The 20,671-nt window shown below is 58.3% G+C and overlaps 7 protein-coding genes across 7 annotated transcripts; 3 read left to right on the top strand and 4 right to left on the bottom strand.

Moving 5' to 3' along the window:
- Positions 1-948: 948 nt before the first annotated feature.
- CH63R_05516 (Cutinase) lies at positions 949-1,866 on the bottom strand (the record flags this gene model as incomplete). The annotated part of the gene is made up of 4 exons (XM_018300491.1): positions 949-1,146; positions 1,221-1,300; positions 1,358-1,448; positions 1,519-1,866. The coding sequence occupies 4 exons, from the start codon at positions 1,864-1,866 to the stop codon at positions 949-951; spliced, it is 717 nt and encodes a 238-aa protein (XP_018158341.1).
- A 2,721-nt stretch (positions 1,867-4,587) lies between these two features.
- CH63R_05517 (PAF-acetylhydrolase family member) lies at positions 4,588-6,294 on the top strand (the record flags this gene model as incomplete). The annotated part of the gene is made up of 1 exon (XM_018300492.1): positions 4,588-6,294. The coding sequence occupies one exon, from the start codon at positions 4,588-4,590 to the stop codon at positions 6,292-6,294; it is 1,707 nt and encodes a 568-aa protein (XP_018158342.1).
- A 184-nt stretch (positions 6,295-6,478) lies between these two features.
- Positions 6,479-6,841, bottom strand: CH63R_05518 (uncharacterized protein; the record flags this gene model as incomplete). The annotated part of the gene is made up of 1 exon (XM_018300493.1): positions 6,479-6,841. One exon carries the CDS (start codon positions 6,839-6,841, stop codon positions 6,479-6,481), a length of 363 nt encoding a protein of 120 aa, XP_018158343.1.
- Positions 6,842-7,618: 777 nt separating this feature from the next.
- CH63R_05519 (uncharacterized protein) lies at positions 7,619-7,939 on the bottom strand (the record flags this gene model as incomplete). Its single annotated transcript, XM_018300494.1, has 1 exon — positions 7,619-7,939. The coding sequence occupies one exon, from the start codon at positions 7,937-7,939 to the stop codon at positions 7,619-7,621; it is 321 nt and encodes a 106-aa protein (XP_018158344.1).
- A 3,400-nt stretch (positions 7,940-11,339) lies between these two features.
- CH63R_05520 (uncharacterized protein) lies at positions 11,340-12,223 on the top strand (the record flags this gene model as incomplete). Its single annotated transcript, XM_018300495.1, has 2 exons — positions 11,340-11,682; positions 11,841-12,223. The coding sequence occupies 2 exons, from the start codon at positions 11,340-11,342 to the stop codon at positions 12,221-12,223; spliced, it is 726 nt and encodes a 241-aa protein (XP_018158345.1).
- A 3,392-nt stretch (positions 12,224-15,615) lies between these two features.
- On the bottom strand, positions 15,616-17,429 carry CH63R_05521 (major facilitator superfamily transporter; the record flags this gene model as incomplete). Its single annotated transcript, XM_018300496.1, has 4 exons — positions 15,616-15,786; positions 15,869-15,974; positions 16,066-17,087; positions 17,217-17,429. 4 exons carry the CDS (start codon positions 17,427-17,429, stop codon positions 15,616-15,618), a joined length of 1,512 nt encoding a protein of 503 aa, XP_018158346.1.
- Positions 17,430-18,620: 1,191 nt separating this feature from the next.
- Positions 18,621-20,345, top strand: CH63R_05522 (Duf1446 domain protein; the record flags this gene model as incomplete). Its single annotated transcript, XM_018300497.1, has 1 exon — positions 18,621-20,345. The coding sequence occupies one exon, from the start codon at positions 18,621-18,623 to the stop codon at positions 20,343-20,345; it is 1,725 nt and encodes a 574-aa protein (XP_018158347.1).
- Positions 20,346-20,671: the final 326 nt, after the last annotated feature.

Below are 20,671 nucleotides of genomic sequence, written 5' to 3' on the forward strand. Positions count from 1 at the left end.
CGGCGGCAAGACCCACTCTCCTCCATCTCCCCTTGGTACTCAACGGCGGTCATAACAAGGTTAATCTTCTGGATAGCATTGGAAAGGCAGCCAACCGGAGAGGTAGCACTTGACTCACATGAGTGGGCTGGGCTTGGTGATATATACGTACCACTTCCCGTTCCTCTCGGGGGGGGGGCTTCAGTTAAAACGGTCCAGGTCACATGCAGGATGGCTTCATTCCGGAGAGAAGCGGCAGCAGCGCAGCAGCAGGAGAATACATGGCTTCTGCAAACAAACAGGACAGCAACTCGATTCTCAAGCTTACAATTATTGGGAAAGCGCCATGCAGCAAAGACATAGAGATACCACGATGGGACACCTTTCCTGGAATCCATCGTTCATCATCATCCTTCAGGGAGCAGGGAGATACTTTCATATACCCCTGGTACCTGCAGACCAGCTGAATACTAAATCCAAGATTAAGATTTCCATGATGCGTCATTGAAAGAGGCTGAAAGAGTCTCCACTCCAAAGGCAGAGATCCCATATGTGGTGACATGCCAGCAGGGCGTGCAACGACGATGCACCGTGCCTGATGACCCTCCCAGCAGCCCATGGCATCCTGCCCCTTGGGCCATGGACTTGTGGAGCGTACTAAACGATACAGTCACACATGCTCCTCATCATGGGAAGGCTGTCAAATCTGATGGTTTTCATAGCATCTTGTTGTGCGAATTAAAGCGCCATCCAAGGCGATTCGGAGCGCCGATACATATCGATGCCCCTCCCCCATTCCTCATTTCGTCATTCTCTCGCCCCCCGTCTCCTAGTTGACCTCTTGTCCCAAGAATAAGCACCAAGACGACGAACTGCGCCATTAACATAACATTAGGGTGAGCCCGATCCCCGCACGCAGACTTGACCTGCCCACCTCTCCAGCCAGTGTTGCCTGCCGCGTCCTACTCATCAAGCTGGAGCCTGTGCGCCGCCCCCGTTGAACTGGGAAACGACGAACTGTGTTGCCTTGTCGCCGTCCGACTGGACGTACCTGAGATGGACCTGGACGTTGCGGCCTCTATCGCAGAAGGGGTCGCCCGTGTTGCAAAAGGACACCATCTTGCTGGCAACAGCGTCGCAGCCGGCGGTGTTCTGCCTCGGGAACATCTGATTTTCCCACATCGTCAGCAAATACGTACGCCTCATGATGCCCAAAAGAGGTCTTTTGAGTTGTATCTTACCCCGTCCTTCTGGCTGGTCCCCTGGTTGAAGGGTTGTCCGTTGACATGGCTGGGGTCGCCCATGAGAACGACGGCAGCGACTGCGAGCACTATCAGATACCGCAACAAAAAGGGCATCGGTGACATTTCCAACATACTCTTATCCGTGACATCGGGTCCCTGTGGCTGGGTGGTTGTGAAGCCGTCTTCGCTCGCGCCACACAGAACGTCGGCGGTGACATGTGCCCCCTTTGCAGCATCCATCAGCGTCCATTTCTCAACGCAAAAGGGTGGGGGAGGCTCGGCCGACGTAACTCACTTGCGAGTATCCCAACAGGACCATCTTCGTCTGCGGGCACGCCGCCGCATAGTTCTGCACCAGCTTCGTCATGGCCGTCACGCCGGCCTGCTGCGACGGCGGGTACGGGTTCAGCTCGGCCGGGTAGTCGACGGCCTCGATGTCCGACCCGGGGATCTGCGCCTGGATGCTGCTGGCGACCCCGCCGATGACCCCCGTCCCGGGTCTCTCGGTGCTGGCCCGGGCGACGATCATATGCACGCCCGTGGCGCACGCCGCCTGCCGCCGCTCGACGACCTTGCCGTCGCCGTTTCCGACACCCTGCAAGGCGCCGAGGAAGCCTAAAGCGATGGCCGGCGAAGGGACCATCTTGGGAGCGGGAGAATAGAATTGGGCACTACTGCGGTCTGCTGCGGTCTACTGCGGTTTGCCGGGCAAAGGAATACGCGATAGATGGCGCGCATACGCTTGCGTGTGAAGCTAGGATGAAATGAATCCGTTGGGGAGTCGTCTTTTGAGAGATGGGACGAGGAACTGTAGCTGTACTTATACGCAAGTTGCGATGGCAGCCGTCACCCCGACCGCCAAGAGTAGTGAGATCAAGCAGCTGCTCTCCAGCAGGGTAATCGAACCATCCCGAGGTCGGTTTAGCCACCTCATGATCTTTTGCGATGGGGGCTGCAAGGGAGAGCCTTGAACAGGACGGCGACGCAGGTAGCTACAGAACATGTGTGTAAGTTGGGTTTCGAGGGGGGCTCTCGACCGCAGTCGAAGAAGAGCCTTTGATCCTGACTGGGCAGTCCCAGACAAGACCAGACTCATCCCAAGTTGGAAGCAGAAGCGAATTCAAAACGAAGCTTATTGACTTTGAGGCCGGCGAGCGGTGCGGTATGAACGTTGTGGCCTCGAGCGTGTTGTGTTTCACTCCCCCCTGCGTCAATCACAAGCCAGGGCTCGCACTCCAAAACGGCTAACTTATTAGTCGTGAAAACTGAGTTAACTCGGCCGTCTATGTCGGCTAGAGAAAAGGCGAACCCAAATAGCCGGTGGGTGATCGGCTTCATGGTTCGTCGTCCAAGGCGCGGGTCACTCCAGGAGGGGGAAGGGGGGGGGGCCGCATTAGGTGGATGATCCAGAATGGGAGGATGCGACTGGTCGGGCGCGGGGTCGTGATGCGCGTCAGGGTTAATCAACTTGCACTAGAAGATCTTCTGGAAAAACGAACGACTTCGGGATGGTCTCAGACAGAGATCCTATTCATCGAAGACGCTTGGGAAAATCACAGATGCGATTGGTTGAATCCAAATTTTTGCGGAGGCTTCGCTGTTCATCCCACCTATGTAAGTAAAGCAGACGAGGTATCAAAACAACCCCGGACGCTCATGGGCCAGCCTTCACACGAGCACATCGTTTCGCTGAAAGCCGCAGAAGACGCATTATGTTTATGGTGATAAGCATGAAATCCGTAGACATCCGGTCTGAAGTCAAGGCGGGCACCAGTTAGGATGGAGCAACTAAAGAGTCGTTCTGTAGAAAACCTCTTTGCCTACATGATCCCCTGGCACAGGACATGGTAGACTATGATGCCGTGAGGGGCGATATTGAATCCCTTTGGGATGGGTGAGAACATCTTCCGTCAGATTTAGCGGGGCAGCATGATTCAAAAAGAGAAAGGACTAGTTGAACGCAAAATCGGGGTTTCATTGAGGGGAAGAATAGAGAGCCTTGAGCCTCAAGACCTGCCCTTCTTCCAACTCTTAGCATCACACTGCTGTTTCGTGTGCGGGGTTCATAATGCTCCATAGAGTGTAATTAAGGGTGCAGCATAGGATTAGAGACAGAACTGAAAATGTAGGTCGTGCTAGAGGTAGAATTATGGAGGAGCAAGGATTGGGGATTGGATCTGCAGATTATCGTCCGCCCGCGTTTCTCTGAGGTCGGTGATGCTTCGCACCAACAGCCGCCGTCTTCTCCTGTCCCGGAGTCTTGCTCAGGATTCTGCGTATTGACTGCGCTCGACTTTCTCACTTCCCCTCTTTCGCCTTCCTACGTCACTTTTGAAGCATGAGCCAGGGTTTTGGCGTCGAAAGGGGCCTACAACATACCCATGGCTGAGGTGAGCTTCAGATGGCTGACTCCATCCTCAACGGAACGGGGTTATATAACCCTCTCCGAAAGCACAGGTAACCTATTTAACGCATCCTACCGAGGGAATACCAAGATTGTAAGACCCGACTTCTCTTCCCTGGCCTACCGAGTCATGGACATTTGCGTCGGAGTCCCTCTGGGAATCGTCTCATTGGGCACATGCATGGTGAGTTTCTTGACTAAAGAGAACCCCAGCCACAAGCAAGACCTTGAGAAACCTCCTTTTCGTCTTTTGCACTATTGCAGTACTCTCTCTTGGTTCATCGGCAGGCGCCGGGAAAATAACAGCGATGGCTGGTTTGCCAGCTCCCTCCAATTTGAATTATAGTTGTAGCGAAGGCTATGAGCACCTTGGTACCTATTTCGAAATCGTGGGGCAGATTGAACCTTGACAACTCAAAATCGTAACTAGCCAACGTTGAATAGTATGTTTCGGTGCAAACCGAATTTGAGTCATGGAATTACGGTTTCTATTGCGCCACATGAGCCCAAGAGCTTACTGCTGTTCCGATGGGATTGATCCCATGGCGCCGGGGGGGGGGGGTTGAATGACTTAACATGCTTGCTGCGTTGGGAGTGCCAACAGTGCATTTTGGATTTAATTCTATGCAATGTGCTAAAATCACTCAAAATGTTTTGGGTTTTTCGAAGGAATCATCTTGTGGGAGGTAATGAAGAGATAAATATTGGGAAATACCAAACAGGGTGAAGAAGGTGTTAATAGTTGCTCTGCATCGCGAGTGATGACGTAATAACGCATCGCCGCCACAGCCGAGAGCTTCCGCCGCCAATGTCCAAGTGACAAAGTGACAAAGTTGTTGCTTCTTGGCCGATCCCGCTTCGTCATCTTTATCGTCTCCGTCTCGTCCAACCGTCCAACACCAACGTCAGTCACCCTTCATTTCAACAGGGACATCACCCAATGATTTCCACAATACCAGCATGGCAGGACGCCCGTTAGCCGAGTATAGAGACATCGACGTCGAACTCGAGGCACTGGCCGATACGCAGGACTTTGAAGGCCCGGACTCTCCGCTTCCATTCCTCGACGACCACGAACACGACGTCGACGACGACCACCATCACAATAACACCGTCGCTGGCAGAAACGTGCCAAGGACAAGATCCAACATGGCCAGCATCATGAACACCACACCGAAGTGGATGAGATCGGCGCAGCCTTGGGGCCGCTCTTGGGGGCGAGCCGCTCTGGCAGTCGTCAAACCACGCCTGACCTTCGCATATGTCGTTTTCGGCCTCATCACGCTCTACGTCTTGTATTGCGCTGTTACCCGCTCTCCTCTTCTGGCGTCGAAGCTGCCGAGGTATACGGGCCCCTACGATGTCGGCGCCATAGACGTCGAGGTCCCCGTCCGGACACCACGCACGACGAGCGACGCAGTCTTCAAGAGCAGCGGGAAACCGGCCTTTGAACTCCAGACTGTGCTGTTCACCCTCTACTACCCAGCGACAAGGGGCTCCAAGGGTACCGGCCATCACTACTGGGTTCCGAAACCCGTCGGCATCACCGCCGAGGGATACGCGAGGGCCGCCCACTTCAACAACTTCATATCGCGGCCCGTCTTCACCTTCTTCCTGTGGGCCATCGCGGGGAGCATCACGATCCCCGCCCAGGTCGACGTCCCGCTTCTGCTGCCAATCAGCGCCGAGGGCAGAGGCGAGGGCAGAGACGAGTTCCCGGTTGTGGTCCTGTCCCACGGTCAAGCCAGCTCGCGGACGGACTACACGCACTACTGCGGCGAACTCGCCAGCCGCGGCACCGTCGTTGCCGCCATCGAGCACCGCGACGGCAGCTCCCCGGCATCTGTCGTGACGGCAGAGGATGGCACGGAGCGCAGGGTCATGTATATGGACCAGAGCGAGCTCCGGGGCGGCGACGAGATGGACCCGGACGACTTCAAATTCGAGCAGCTCGCCTTCCGACAGGCTGAGATTGAGGAAACCGTTTCCGTGCTGCGGTCATTGCATGCAGGCAAAGGGCCCGTCGTCTTCGCCAGCAACGCCCGCAAGGAAGGCCGCGACCTCGCACAGTGGGAGGGCAGGCTCAACCTCTCCCAGACCGTCATCGCGGGCCACTCCTTTGGCGCAACGGGCGCCCTCCAGGCTCTCAAGGGCGCCACCTCGGCCCGGAACCCGGCCGTCGGCGGCATCATCCTCGATCCCGGCAAGAGCAGCGGCAAGCTGAACACGGACATCGACGTGCCGGTCCTCATCATCCACTCGGACTCGTGGTCCAAGAAGTTGACCTTGTTCTTCGGGAGGCCGCACTTCGACACCGTCAGGGACATTGCCCAAGACGTGCTCAAGCGCGCGGGCTCGAGCTGGTTCCTGACGAGCCTGCGGACGAGCCATCCGAGCGTCACCGATGCGCCGTTGATCGAGCCTTTGCTCTTGCGGTGGACGACGGGTGCCACGATCAACGTGCACCAGGGGCTGAAGGAGTACGTCGGGGTGTCTATGGAGTTTATGGATTTCTTGAGGAACGGCACGAGGGAGGGGGTGCTGGCCGAGGGCGTGACCCATCAAGAATACGGGAACGATACCATGAGCGATGAGCAAAGGAGCAGGATACCCAAGGCGATAACTAAGTACTGGCAGATTCACGTAGCACCTCCTCGTCAAGAGTAAGGGGGCAACCATAAACAGTGTTGCTTCTCGATTTTAGCGCTTTTCCGGACCTGATCTGGCATCGTTTCCCTCTCAACGTTGAAAGGACCCGATGGAAGATGGATTCCGTAGTTTTTGGGCGATGCGGAGCGTAGAATCCCGTTTGTTTTTTTGCTCAATCGCGACCACATCCCCAACAGTGTCCTCACGACGTCTTCCTCCCGCCGCGCCGTGCATCCCACGCAAGCGCGAGCATCGTCAGCGCGGCGCCCCCGCCCTCCCAGGCCGCCACGCCGGCCCAGCCCTGCCGCCAGAAGACGACGGCGGACGTCAGGCGCATCGGCACGGTGGCGAGGAAGAAGGCCCGGTTCTCCTGGGCGGCGGCCAGGGCGTAGTAGACGCCCATGGCGACGGCGGCGAGGGCGTTGCCGCTGGCCGCGGGAAGCGCGGCGGCGGGCAGGCCCAGGGACGCGAGGGACTCGAGCGGGCGCAGGAGGGAGTCGAGGCCGGCGGCGAGGGAGGTGAGGCCGAAGGCGGCCACCGTGTACCGTGAGACGCTCGTCGTCATTGATGTTTTGGGGGAGAGAACCCGGTTTCGCGTACAGACTGGCTGGGTTATTGTTGTTGTTTTTGTTGTTTTGGAAAGACGTGATGGAGCGTATGGACTGATATCTTTCGACAGGAGATTGTTGAGGGTGGGTGCCGCCGTCGTGCCACAAGGTTGACGTGAGGGTCGGAATTGATTCATGGAATGAGCCCGTTCGGGATGGGCCCAAGCCGAGAGTAGCGAGAGACAACCATGTGAAGTTGTTGTTCTTCCGCGTCTTCTTCTGCTTCTTCTTCAAGGATATCTGACTGGAATGACGTGCTACATTCGGCTAGCACCCACGTCTAATGTCATTACCCTCAACTACGTCTCTCATCCTCATCTCAAGACCGGAGGGGGGATGGGGGAGAGGTGGATAGTTTATCCATCACCGCTGCGACCTACCGGGAACCCCTTGCACAGACAGGACGTTGTCTGGTCTGAGACACTTTCTGACTCCAGGAATCCGGAGGAACTCTCGACGGGCTGACAGCTGCACAACGAGACCGGGCCTTTGGAAAAACTACAAACTTACAAGACTCGGTATGTCTCTCATCTTTTCGTTTCGAGGGGGGGTCGCACCAGGCTTGGCGAGCGCCATTTCGAAGGGGGGAAAAGGTCCCTCGGGTCTTGTGCGACCCGTGATAGTCAGTAATCTTTATTCGACACGGTCGACCCCAAGAAAAGGCCGTGTGATTGACTCGGAAATCTCGTCTCATTAGTCGTCGTTGGCATCAGTCGGAATAGCTTGTTCGGACGTCAGACGACGGTTGGGGACGAGTTGGGTGCTTTTTCCTCCTCCTCCTCCTCCTCCTCCTCCTCCTCCTCCTTCCCCTCGTGAGCGAGTACGTGCCCATCCTGATTCTCGTCTGAACGCGACGGGGGGTTTTGGCAAGACAGGCCGGACATGGACAGATTGGGAAAACGGCTGGGCGGGACGCCGAACCGCACGAGTGGGAGGATGGTGAGACATGTCCAGGCAACACGAGCTGACGAACCGCCGCGCTGTTGTGGTTCTGCCGTGGAAAGTTTTCGGTTTCTCTCCCTTTGCTGGGTCCGAGACATCGGCGGCGTTGCCATTGCAAGACATTGGAGGGGTGCCCCCCTCCCCCGGCGTAGAACGTCGATGTCCAACGTTCTGGTGACACACTGGCAAGACGGATCTGGTGGTTAGTTGGTCGGCGGCCTCTGGAAGGGGGAGGGGATTTCTGATATATGACAACGCAGGGTCGACGGGGCAGCATTCATGATGTGCGTTGTTGAGATGGTCCGAGAGGGCCTCAAGAATGCAGAGGCGATGGCGGATGGAGAGAAAAGGTGGTAAGAGATGAGAAACGGTGGCATCAGGGTTTGGAGAGAGAGTCGGGAGGAAGAAGGCGACTTGCCTTGGCCACATCTATTCGTTTCCCCAATAGAGACAGAAAACAAGCATGTCCTTGAGGGTGAGGTTGTTGAGGCAGAAAACTGATGATTCCGGGAAGCATCTCCTAGCTCGTTCCTCGGGGGGCCGAACACGACTACCACAGGGGGACTTAGTTGAGATCACCACCACCCTCAGCATCGACATGGACGAGTCATCGAATAGGGAACCGTTTACGACGCATCTTCAAACAGAGGAGGCCTCTTCTGAGCATTCCTCTGACTGGAACACGTCCAGACACCGGTGCGAAACCGCCCCAAACCATTCCCATCATTCCGAAGGTGCGCAGACGACTTTGACCGGCCGGCGACGACTACATTAATAAAAACAACGGCAGCAACAACATCAACAACAACAATAACAATAACAAACCGACATCGGCAATGGCGCTTTTTCGCACCTCAACTTGAGACACTCCGAGCGCCTCCCGAGGCGCGCGAACGACAACCCTCACCGAGCGTCGTTGGGACGTCTCGGTGTGGCAGCGTCGTTTCTTCTTCCGCCTGTCTCTCCTTCTAGGGCTCACTCTCACTCGGTCCTCCACGAATCGCTTTCCGTGGAGACGTCCCCCCCCCCCCCCCCCCCCCTGGCGTAAAAGCACCAGAGGACGCACCGCGGAATTAAAAGACCAGCCAGGGGAACAAGAGCCAAGCCAGGATCGGCCCGCAGGCGGGCAGACAGGCGAGTCGGTCGCATGCGTGAACAGATCTTCGGCGCAGAAGCCGCCCAGCCGACGGAGAGCCCTGTGTGTGTGTGTGCGTGTGTGTCGTGTATCGGCGCCTATTCGGAGTCCTCCACCTAGTCAGGCTGCATCTAGTCAATGGTGACCCGTTCAATGGATGTGATGTGCTGTGTTGTGTGTGTGTGTGTGTGTGTGTCTGTGTGTCTGTGTGGCGCTGAGATTCCACGACGATCCGATGTTAGTGGTATCAAGGCCGCTTATTAGTGTATTGCTTCCCCCCTCCAGCTAATAAAACAACACAAGGGGCCCGCCCCAGAGACACATGAGTCGCCAGCCAAGGTTTCCTGGCAAGGAAGAGAAAAAAAAAGCCCTGTCCAGGTTTTGGTTTATTGTCGCTACGCGCGTTTGCCGCAACCCAAAATAACCCGCCAGAGTCGGGGTCTCACTCACACTCTCTCTTTCTCTCTCCAGACCCGGCGGCAGCACTAGTAAACCCGGTGTCTCTCTTGTACTCTGTAGAGTGAGAGTGAGAGTGAAGGTGTGAGTGAGGTTGAGAGTGAGAGTGATAGCGAGAGCGGGAGTGAAAGTGAAGATGCCATTCATGAGCCCTGGAGGACAAGCTGCCTCTGCCCAGCGCTCTGGCTGTCACCGCGGCAGACATCGGATGCGGTGCCTGCATTTACACCGTCGTACATGACGCCATGCGCCATCGTGCATCCACTGATCTTTACTCTGAATCCCCATTCGGGATTCGCAGTTTTCGGGCAGACGCCGCTCGGCGAAATTTCCCGTCTAGAGAATGAGATTGCCCTGTCTGCCTGCCCTGTCTGCCCGCCAGCCTACCTGCCGTCTGCGTCTGTTCCCCATCTTCCCGAGCGAAGGGGGGGGGGGGGGGGGAGGGGCCGTCAAGGGTAGTATTTGGTTGTTGTTCGGTGCGCGTGGCATTCCCCCTCCGAGAGCCGTGATTTGCTGGCAGACTAACCACCAGTCGAAGGGGACTCGAAGTCTGCAAGACGACGAGGGGGCCACATCAGCAGATGAGATGTTGCCCACTGCCCGCAAAGCCTGCTTTAAGGGGAAGGGGGGGCGGTTTGGTTCGGGTCTGGCCATGGGAATGGTGGCATGTCATGGCATGGCATGGCGTGGGCCGGCCACACATCAGCATTCAAATGCGATGCAGGCGGAGAGGAAAGGGCTAGGCGAGCGAGTGTCGCGCCCCAAAATATGACAGAAGTTGGTGAATGGTCACGAGGCGGCCCCCCCTGGATCCCTTCCCCATTACTCAAACGGGCATCTTGCAGGACGAGACGGAGCAGCCCCGGATGTCGACGACAGGCTCGCACTCACACTCGCACTCACACTCACACTCTCTCACACTCTCACACTCACTCACGGTCGCTCACGTTCACTCGGTCCCACTCACTCCTGCTCTGCTCCCACTCATACTGGGTCTCTCACTCAATCCATCCTCATTCTCTTTCTCGCACACTCATACATACTCACACTAAATCAATCCTGAACCCCCTCCCCTGCAAGCTGCCGTTGGTGATGCGATGCTCTGCCGTCTTCTATGAGGTCACGAATTCCCATCCCGCGCCATCCCGCATCGCACACCTCGTCCTGCTGCGTCTTCCCCTCCGCTGTGGCCCGGCAATGCACAGTCTGCCACCGTGGAACGCTGGAACTGCGTGAATCCATCCCCAGCCAGGCCCCTCCCCTCCATCTCATCATCTCATGTCAGCCAGCCATTGAGACCGGGGGCCTCGAACCGACCCTTTTCGCAAGTTGGTCTCGGCAAGCCTCTAGCAGATCCCCCAATTAGCTACCCACAGTGTTCGTTGACCTGGATCCGTCTCCTCAGTCTCTTGTCTATGAGTCTCTCGGTCTCTTAGTCTCTGACCTTATTCTGTGAGTACTTACGAACCAGCTGGAACTGACAATTCGACACCGTCTTGGTAAACACGCTACCTCCGTCTGCCTCCCGGCCCGTACCCGCATCTCCGTCTCACCCATTCCCCTTCCTCCCATTCTCTCACTGTCTTCCTCTCTCCCTCTCTCTCTCTCTCTATCATCGGACGCGGCCGACCTCCAATCGTCTCTCCGCCACCCACACACCACCCTGGACGCCTTGAAGACACACGCTTTCCTGCTAATGCATCTCTGAGCTGACACATCCGGGGAAGGGCTTCCGGCGACAAGAACCCAGAACCCAGAATTCAGAAATACCCTCGCCCCCAGAGCCTCATCCCCAGAAAGGCTTCTTCCCCCTTCCCGTCTGTCTTCCCAAACCCAAACGGTCATTTTGGTCTCCTGGCCCTTGTTGCTGATTGCTGCTTATCTTCTCTTCCTCCTACTTCCTCCCTTTCCTTCTTCCGGCAATGACTCTTGCATCGTCTCCCGTGGACTCGTCGCCGCCGTTCTTCGCCCCGGACCTCGAAGGGCTCGCACAGGCGCCCGCGCCCGTCGCCCGCGCCATCCTCGTGGCGCTGTGTGACGACCGTCGCGTCCGGGCACAGGCGTTGAGGCAGCTCGGCCGGCTGCTGCGCTTCGAGGCCGACGTCCGCGGCCGGGATCCCGTCGTGGGGAGCCCCGACTCCCCGGCCACAAGCCCGTCGAACCCCAGGAAGAGGAAGGCCACCGGCGAGCCCAAGATCTGCGTTCAGTGCGACTGCATCTTTACCGACAACGAGAACACCTTTGGCGCGTGCTGGTACCATACAGGTGAGCAGAAACCGATGACGACGATGACCACGGCGATGATCTCGGCTGCTAGCAAACCCACCCATCCGTTGCCTTTCTTCTGTCATTGCGCGCCCAAAAAGATTCGGCTGTCTGGCGGCACGGAATACTGACTCGTGACACCACCCTCCCCCCCGTAGACAAGCTGGAGCTCTGGGACGAGACCCAAATACCCACGCTCTGGGACGAAGTAACGTCCGACGAACTCGACACGGAGTCGAACCGCGCCGAGTACCCGGCGGCGTTCCGGTGGTGCTGCTGCGAGCGGCTCGGCGACCGGCCGGGCTGCGTGCGCGGCGAGCACGAGGCCAATCCGGACAGGAGCAAGAAAGGCCGCGGCAACGAGCTCTCGGACCCCGAGGACGACCCGCTCGAGCTCGACGGGTCAGGGGACCTGGAGCTGGATCTGCGGACGCCGCACCAGCAGCACTACACGATCACGAACTCGCAAGAGGGCATCCGCAAGTTACCGACGCATCAGCACCATGAACAACATCAGCACCAGCAGCTTCGTCAGCAATGAGGTTGGAAGAAGGTTTTTTCCCCCCCTCGGTTTTTCGTTTTGACGGAGAGAAAGCACGCGGGGGCTTGCTCGGTTCCCATCATTCTTGGAACCATGCCGTGGTCCATGGCATGGTTCCATCGTCCTCGCTCTCCCCCTCGAAAAGCAACCGGTTCGGGTAGACCGGTCAAGGGGACTTTCTCCCGTTTTGGGTTTCCGGTCAATCGGGTGTGTTCCCGGTCTCCCGCCCGGCCCTGCTACGGTCACTCGGTCAGACAGTTTCGACAAGCCACGCGTAATTTGAAGCAGCCAGGGTTGGGGGCGGGGAGGGGGAGCATGGACATGTCACGAGGCAAAAGCATTACTTGGGAGGCATAGCATTGGCAAAAAGTCTGATACACGCACTCGACAGAGGTTATGGATCCTGGGTGCTGGATCAGAGGGAGGAAAACTGCTTCGATCGGGTTGCACATCTAACCTCTCTCCTGCAGACCTTCAAATCGAAATCGGAGTCAAACCGGATAGGATAGGAAGAACATTCGGCTCACAGCACACAGCACGCATTGGCAGAAGTGTAAGAACATGATAGAGGGGGGTTGGCATGGGGGGGATACGGGAGGCGAAACAAGTCCGCCGTTGTATACGTACAAAAGCGCGCCCCAAAAAGCAGATGATGATCAATGAGAGATGGAGCCGGGCGTGAGGGCGTGATGGCCATGTAGAATCGGAGCGAGATGGCGCAAGCCCGCATCACCGTTACACGTCCTTCTTTACACAAAACACATACATTAGCAGACTCTATGAAATCATGATTCTGGCTCTGAAGATGATGATGTGAGCATCCGCTTCCGGAATCGAGACGGGGGTCACCTCGACTCATACATAGACTGGCGGTGGCGGCTGCCGCATACACAAACACGCACACACGCACAGCATGCGTGAGACGGAAGAACATCCGGGGCCCGGTATCATCTGCAGCGCCTGCAAGGGACACCAGAAGAAGCCTAGCAGCGCACACAGGAGCTTGCTGCATGGTGGTCGCACACGTCTGGAGGACTTTGGGCTGCTGCCCTGGAAGCGGTAAGCTAGGGGCTGTGCCACAGCATCTTCTGTGGTGCACAGGGAAACCCAATGAGAGTTGCTGATGGGACACGGAGGACTACCCGCCCAGCAGGGGTCACCCGGGGTCACCCTGACCATCCGAGCTTCCCAGGCAAACCCTGATCGACGGGAGGGCTGGGGGGGATGATGGGAGCGTGGGAGAGAGATGGGGGATGGGTTTGGAGGGGAGGACATAGCATGAGAAAAAGAAACCACGAGGCTCCGAGGGCGGCCGGGAATCAACCCATGATGTTTCTATTCCTGTTGTCCCCGGTTTGCCACCACTCTCTCTAGCTGGGGACTAGCAGGCGTCTATGGTGTTGATGATGATCGACCGTCGGAGTTGAGGAAGATGTTTGGTTTCTGTTGAAATATAATCCTTGGTATTGGTATTGATTCCACACGCCGAAGAGTCTGCTCTTCTTGGCCCTATGTTCCCGGACGCGAGAAAAAACGTCAAGAGAATCCCGGCATCGCGGTAGACCGTTGTTTTCCCCACCCCTGTCATAGACATTTCCTGCTTACCTTGCGACCCTGGCGCCGACAAAGACATACACCAGCAGAGACGGAACATGGCTGGGCACGCCGTGGAACGTAGCACCGACTAGGCCGCACGTCGGAATCGGGACCTGGACATCATCGGGCGGATATCGGAGGCGGATGCGCGGAGGGTGCTGCTCGTCCTCTGCGATGGCGACGGCGACGAGCGCGTCCGGGATTGTCAAAAAAGGACGTCTGCGTGCGGTGCAACCTGAAGTTCGACCAGGATAACAACTCTGCCGAGGCGTGCTGTTACCACACAGATAAGATTGGGTGCTTTACTTGCAGTCCCGACTCGGGGGCCCCGGACTCCCTTTGGAGCATTTAGTAATTGGCCAAAGCCAACCGTCTAGCCCATAGCGATAGGTACGTTCGAACCGCGGCCCATTCGACCAAAGAGACAGCGCTGAGATCCGGGCGGACTATCCCGAAGGGTTCAGATGGACCAGCTGCGACCGCGCCGGGGACGTGGCAGGTAGGATGTCAGAAGGGAAGACACGAAGGCAGGGCATCAGCAGCGAGTCCCAGCCCGGCGCCCGCAAAGATGAGGACTAGACCCGAGTCGGGCAGGACCGACGGCGTCCTGGGCACAGAGTCCGAGGTGCTCTTCCTGCGCGGGCAGAGCTGCAACAAGCGCGCGGCCGAGGGGGAGAGCGCCCGTCGATGGCAGCGCTCCCAAGGCGAGGAAGGGCGCTGACGGGTACAGGCTGGGCATCTTTGGTTGATGAGCAGCGACGAGAAGCGGATGTGAAGGATTGGCTCATGTTGGTTATGTGGAGCGGGGGAAAAGCCTCCTTCGGATGTTGCTCGTTCCGTATGCACCGTTCGTCGATCCTGGATAGGACCCCGCCTTGTCATAGGCGCGGACCGATTCCTCGGAAAACTCGTCGGGTTTGGATTTTGAGTACCCCCCCCCCCCCCCTCTACTGGCTTGTTATTATTCTGCCTGATGATCGTTACGAACTTGGGAGAGGACTTCTCTTCGAATCCGTTCGAATGACCTGCTGCTTTTCGATGGACCGCGGACAAGATTCTGGGTTGGGGGGGGCGTAGAATAATCCTGGCAGGGCAAGGAACAGAGCGGAAAGAAAGCCAACCAAACGCCCAGAACCGGCAGGTTAGCGGCACAGCTGGGATTATCCGCAGAGCTTGTTTGTTCGATACTGGCTCTGCTTATCTCCGATGGGAGAATCAGTTGAGAGATTTAGCAGGATTGCAGTTTCTAAAGACTTTCGTAAGCCGGGAGAAGTTCAGCAACCACAAGGGCTGAATCTGTCGGCATCTCAAAGCTGACAAGAAGAGAGGATTTGATCTTGGATACTCTTGGTCAAGTTTTTCGGCCGAGATTTCTGGCATGGATGTGCGTTCCAAAATTCTAGACATTGGTATCGTGGAACGCTGGCATTTCCAATGATTGTGCAAGTTGAAACTTGTTTCGGTATCAAGGCATTGTAACCACGAATCACAGTTGATAAAATGACATGCTTTTATTCCGCATAAACATACGTTGTTTACTCTGGCACCCAAACCCTGTCAAAAATCACAAGTCTACCCATCAAGAAGGGATGCGGCTCTGAGAGGAGAGGGGACCGAGCCGAGACCGGAAAAGTGGGACCAAGGCTCCGGCGCCGGGCCGCCGGCCGGGGCCGGGCACCGGGCGCAACGCCGGACGTGTACAGAACGGGCTCCATTGATTCGGAAATCGTCGGGCTACTAGACAAAGGACAACAAAAAAAAAAACCCTCAAAAGACGTTCATGGACCACGTCCCAACTAATACGCATAAAACAACGTCGCCTCCTGGTCGCTCCGGCGGATCCGCCTGTTCTCCCTCACCAGCATCCACCGCATCAGCCACGCGCCGGCCGCGCACGCGACGCAGAAGGCCGCGCTGCTTGCCATCGGGATCACGTATCTTGGCGCGTCCGACTTGGGCCACAGGTACTGCGGCGTTCCGTCAGCAACCTCTCCCGGGGAAACAGGCGACTTTGTAGAGACCGGGGGGGGGGGGGCTTTCTTGACTTACAGGGGTCCAAATAAAGCTGAGGCTGGCGCTCGTGTTGACGACGGCCAGGGCCGAGGCCTTCTTCTCCTTCGTCTGTCCGCATGTACTGCCGACCCAGCCGAGAAGGCTTCGAACAAGTCAGCAAGTGGCATCACCAAGAATAAGTCGGATCATCGGATCCAAAAAAAAAAAAGGGGGGGGGGGAGGGAAGCACCCACATCGAGTTCACGCCATACGTCCCGATCGTAAAGACGACCATGGCGAAATACCGCGCCCCCGTGTTCATCGTCGCGCAGGCCAGCACGAACCCGAACAGCGCGACGGCCTTGGCGATGGTGATGTGCCACGTCCGCTCGTTGCGCCGCCCGGAGCTCCACGCCCACGCGATCGACAGCCCGCCGGCGATGAGGTACGGCGGGCACGTCAGCACGAGCGTGACAGTCGTGCCGAAGCCCAGCGTCTCGACGATGGTCGGGAAGAAGTTCTTGAAGCCGTTGGTCGCCAGGTGCATGTGCTGCATGTAGACGAACACCCACACGCGCGGGTCGACGACGGCCTCGCGCAGCCCGGCCCACGTGCTGCTGCCGCTGCCGCTGCCGTTCGGGGGCCGCCCGCCGACCGTGTCGCGCGCGATGCGGGCGTGCGCGAGGCGCCGCTCCGCCTCGCTCAGCCAGCGCGTCGTCAGGGGCTCGTCGGGGAGGGTGTAGCACGCGACGAGGGCGACGGCGAAGGTGACGGCGCCCTGCAGCACGAACAGCCAGCGCCAGCCGGCGAGGCCGGAGACGCCCTCGAGCCCGTGGAAGACGCCGGCGGCGATGAGGCCGGCAAAGGCGGTGGCGAGGATGTTGCCCGAGTACAGCACGCTGATGCGGGTGGCGAGCTCCTTGCGGGTGTAGAAGATGGAGAGGATGTAGAGGGCGCCCGGGTAGTAGGGGGCCTCGACGACGCCGAGGAAGAAGCGGGCGAGGACGAGGCCGGTGTAGTCGTGGACGACGGCGGTGAGGGCGCTGACGACGGCCCAGGCGGCCATGAAGCCGCCCATGTACCAGGAGGGCCGGACGCGGGTGAGGATCATGTTGCTGGGGATCTGGCCGAGGATGTAGCCGACGAAGAGGATGGAGACGCATGTCGAGTACTGTACGCTGGTGAGGCCGAGCTGCTCCTCGAGGCCGTTGAGACGGGCGAGGGCGATGGCGTTGCGGTCGAGGTAGCTGGGACGGGTATCAGATGTGTTGACGAGCTTTGGGTTGGGGAAGGAGGTTGGTTGGCATACTTTAACCAGTACATGACCCACAGAGTTGGCTATATAGGGAGAGATAGAGACGTGTTAGACGGAGTTTTCGGGCGTCTCTGCCGACTTCAGACTGACCATGATCCAGAGGTCCAGCTTCCTCACGAGTCTGATCTCCTCGGGATCCGTCTTGGCCGCGGCGCCGGAGTAGTCGACCGCCGCCGTGGCAGGCTTCTTCTCGTCGTCCAAGACATGGGAGTGCTCCTGGTGCAGCGCATGTTGCTTCTCGATGTCAGCGTGGGAGTGTGCCGGTGGTTGGACATTGGCGACGGAGTCCGTCTTGGTCGCCATCTTTTGACGGTGTGAGCCAAACTGCTGGTACTATCGGTTGTGTTTCTAAGAGTTAGAAGACGGAACAGAGGGCCCCCAAACTTTCCAATGGATAAGACAAGAGAAGAGTTGTTGCATCCAGACACCTCGGGCTCGGGGTCAAAGGGGGAACCAAGCCTGTATTTGTTCTCAAGTAGGGCCTCACCCGAAATCCCGGGAGCCCCTCAATCCCCCTTCGCTTCCCCGCAAGAACCCCGGATTCGGGATGCTTGGCTATCGTGATTTCTGGGGGCTGGACGTGAACAATGATGGGGGAGGGGATCCGTCACTCTGGGTCCAGAGTGACGGCACCGCAGTGTTGCAGTCGTTGTGGGAGCGTGAAGCGGCAAGCATGCCGCCTGCGGCCAGCGGCGCCGAAGGCCGAGGCAGATGATGGGCGGGCTTGCCCCCGCGCATGCATGCAAAGAGTCGATGGACTTGCAGTCAGACTCCAGTCCCCCTCACTTTCAACTCCAACTTACGAATGGAACGCTTCTCTCTCTTCCTCCCTTGTGCCCCCGCAACCCCCCCTAGGTGGATCGGGGCATGTGTTGGTCTCGAATCATTTCTTCCCAGGCCGGAGCCAATGACAACGGGCGCCATGGAGAGAGATTCTCACATTTTCCGGGGGTTTTCAATGGACAAAAGTGTTGAGAGGCTTCATGGAAGGGGGGGCGGCATGGAGTGTTTTCGGTCTCGGCCTCCGCGCCGTCTTTCTCGGCCATTGATGCCGCTCTCACATACAGATCCAGCGTGGGTCAACCTCAATGTCTGCCATCTCGCAGTTGATTTCAGAATCACGTCACCATCATTGGTTTGTGGGAGCTTTATCTCGGCGGACCTCGAAAGATGAGCAGACGGGCAGCGCCCGCCTGGAACTCCGTCGTCTTCGGTTCGGCGTTCGACCCGCAGTCGGCAGCCACTTAAGGCGTGTAAGTGAAATAGCAATGGCCTAGCACTGTCCTCTCTTGTTGTCTCTTCCTCCAAGAGAGCCTTTGCTATTCAATTTAGATAGGCCCATCTTCGAATCGGCATAGGAACGCGACGTGAACGCGCCTTCACCCTGATATTCCTCCTCCCCCTCCTCCCTCCTCCCTCCTCCTTGGAGACCACCTAGCTCTCTCCTCGTCCATACCATCCGCTCCGTCCTTCACACCTGACGACTCCCCAACCATGATCGAGAAACCGCCCATCCGGATCGGAAACGTCTCAGGCGCGACGGGCGACCACCCCCACGCCATGGCGCGCATGATCCGCTCCGGCAACGTCCACGTCGTCACGGGCGACTGGCTCTCCGAGATGAACATCGCCTGGAACGCCATCACCCGGCGCGACGTCGACCCGGGCCTCGGCTACGAGGTCGGCTTCTACGAGCAGCTCGAGGCGTGCCTCGACGACGTCATGGCCCGGGGGATCCGCGTCGTCACCAACGCCGGCGCCCTCAACACCGCTGCCCTGTTCGACAAGGTCAGGAAGCTTTGCGAGTCCAGAGGCTACCCCGCGGGCTCCGTCGCCGCCGTCCTAGGGGACGACGTTTCCGGCCTGTTGCGATTGGATCGGTCGTCGACGAGGCGGCGAGAAGCCGACGACGGCCTGACGTTCCCGCACCTCGACCACCCGCACACGACGCTCGACGACTGGGGCTTTGAGCCCTGCTGCGGCAACGCCTACATTGGGTGCTGGGGCATCGTCGAGGCCCTAAGGGCGGGCGCGCGCATCGTCGTCTGTGGGCGGTGCACCGACGCGTCGCCCGTCATGGGCGCCGCGGCCTGGTACTACGGCTGGCGCGAGGACCAGTACCAGGAGCTCGCCGGCGCGCTGCTGGCGGCGCACCTCATCGAGTGCGGACCCTACGTCGTCGGCGCCAACTTCTCCGGCTTCAAGGACTTCCTCCCGGAGCTGGTCGATCTCGCGTTCCCCGTCGCCGAGATTGGCCGCGACGGGGGCTGCGTCATCGGCAAGACGGCCGAGGGCGGCGGGCGCGTTACTCGGCATACGGTCACGGCGCAGCTGCTGTACGAGCTACAAGGCCATCTGTACCTCAACCCGGACGTGGTGGCGGACCTGTCGCACGTCCGTGTCGAGGAGCAACACGATGGTTCCGGGAAGGATCGGGTCCGCGTATGGGGCGTGAAGGGTCTGCCGCCGCCGCCCACGACAAAGGTCATGTTCGCCGCAGAGGGCGGATACCAGGCCGAGGCGACTTTCTACATCAACGGCCTCGACGTGGAGGAGAAGGTGGCCATGATGAAGAACCAGTTGGCCCACCTCTTCAGGGACAGTAACTTCAGTCGGCTCAGCATCGAGCAGTACGGCACGCCGACGCGGAACCCTAGCTCCCAGCAGGCCGGCACCGTGAAGCTTCGGGTGTTCGCGCAGGCGAGGAAGAAGGAGGACATCGCGGCCGTCAAGTTCAAAGTGCCCATCTACGCCGTGCGGATGCAGAGCTACCCCGGCTACCACATGTCGCTGGACTTCCGGACCATGGACCCGAAACGGTTCATGGAGATCTTCCCGGCCCTGATGCCCCAGTCGGCCATCGATCACCGGGTGCTTTTGGGTACCGGGGAACTGGTACATATCCGGCCGCCGAGCAACACGGCCACGTACAAGGTTGCTCGACCGTCCTCCGACACGGCGGGCCCGGTCGACCTGGTATCGCTGGGTCCGACTGAGTTCGCGCCGCTAGGCAGCATCGTCCATGCGCGGTCCGGCGACAAGGCCGACAACTCCAACGTCGGCTTCTTCGTCCGCCACGAGGACGAGTTCCCCTGGCTGCGGACGCTATTGTCGGTCTCCCGACTGAAACAGCTGCTGGGCGACGACTGGTACAAAGGCAACCCGGATCGGAGGGTGGAACGGGTTGAGTTCCCTGGCATCAACGCGGTGCACTTGTGAGTTGATCATCCCTTCTTTTCGGGGTGTGTTTAAGGTGCTAACGAGAAGGGACTGACTAGCCGCATCCTCGATAACTTGAATGGAGGCATTGCATCTTCAGATCGGATAGACGGTCTCGGTAAGGGAATTGCAGAGTACCTACGGAGCCGGTACGTCGAGGTGCCGAGGGTCTTTCTCCAGAGAGGGCGGATATGAGGGATATATAATAGGCAATGTAGATTTCTTCAGAATAAGTAATACCGCTTCGTTGATTAATACTCTTCTGTCAAAAGTACCGGCTTGGGGTCTCCCCCATTCCGAAGAGCCAATCCTGAGAAAGCTGGGCA

The sequence above is a fragment of the Colletotrichum higginsianum genome, chromosome 4 (genome assembly GCF_001672515.1).
Source record: "Colletotrichum higginsianum IMI 349063 chromosome 4, whole genome shotgun sequence".
Classification (NCBI taxonomy): domain Eukaryota; kingdom Fungi; phylum Ascomycota; class Sordariomycetes; order Glomerellales; family Glomerellaceae; genus Colletotrichum; species Colletotrichum higginsianum.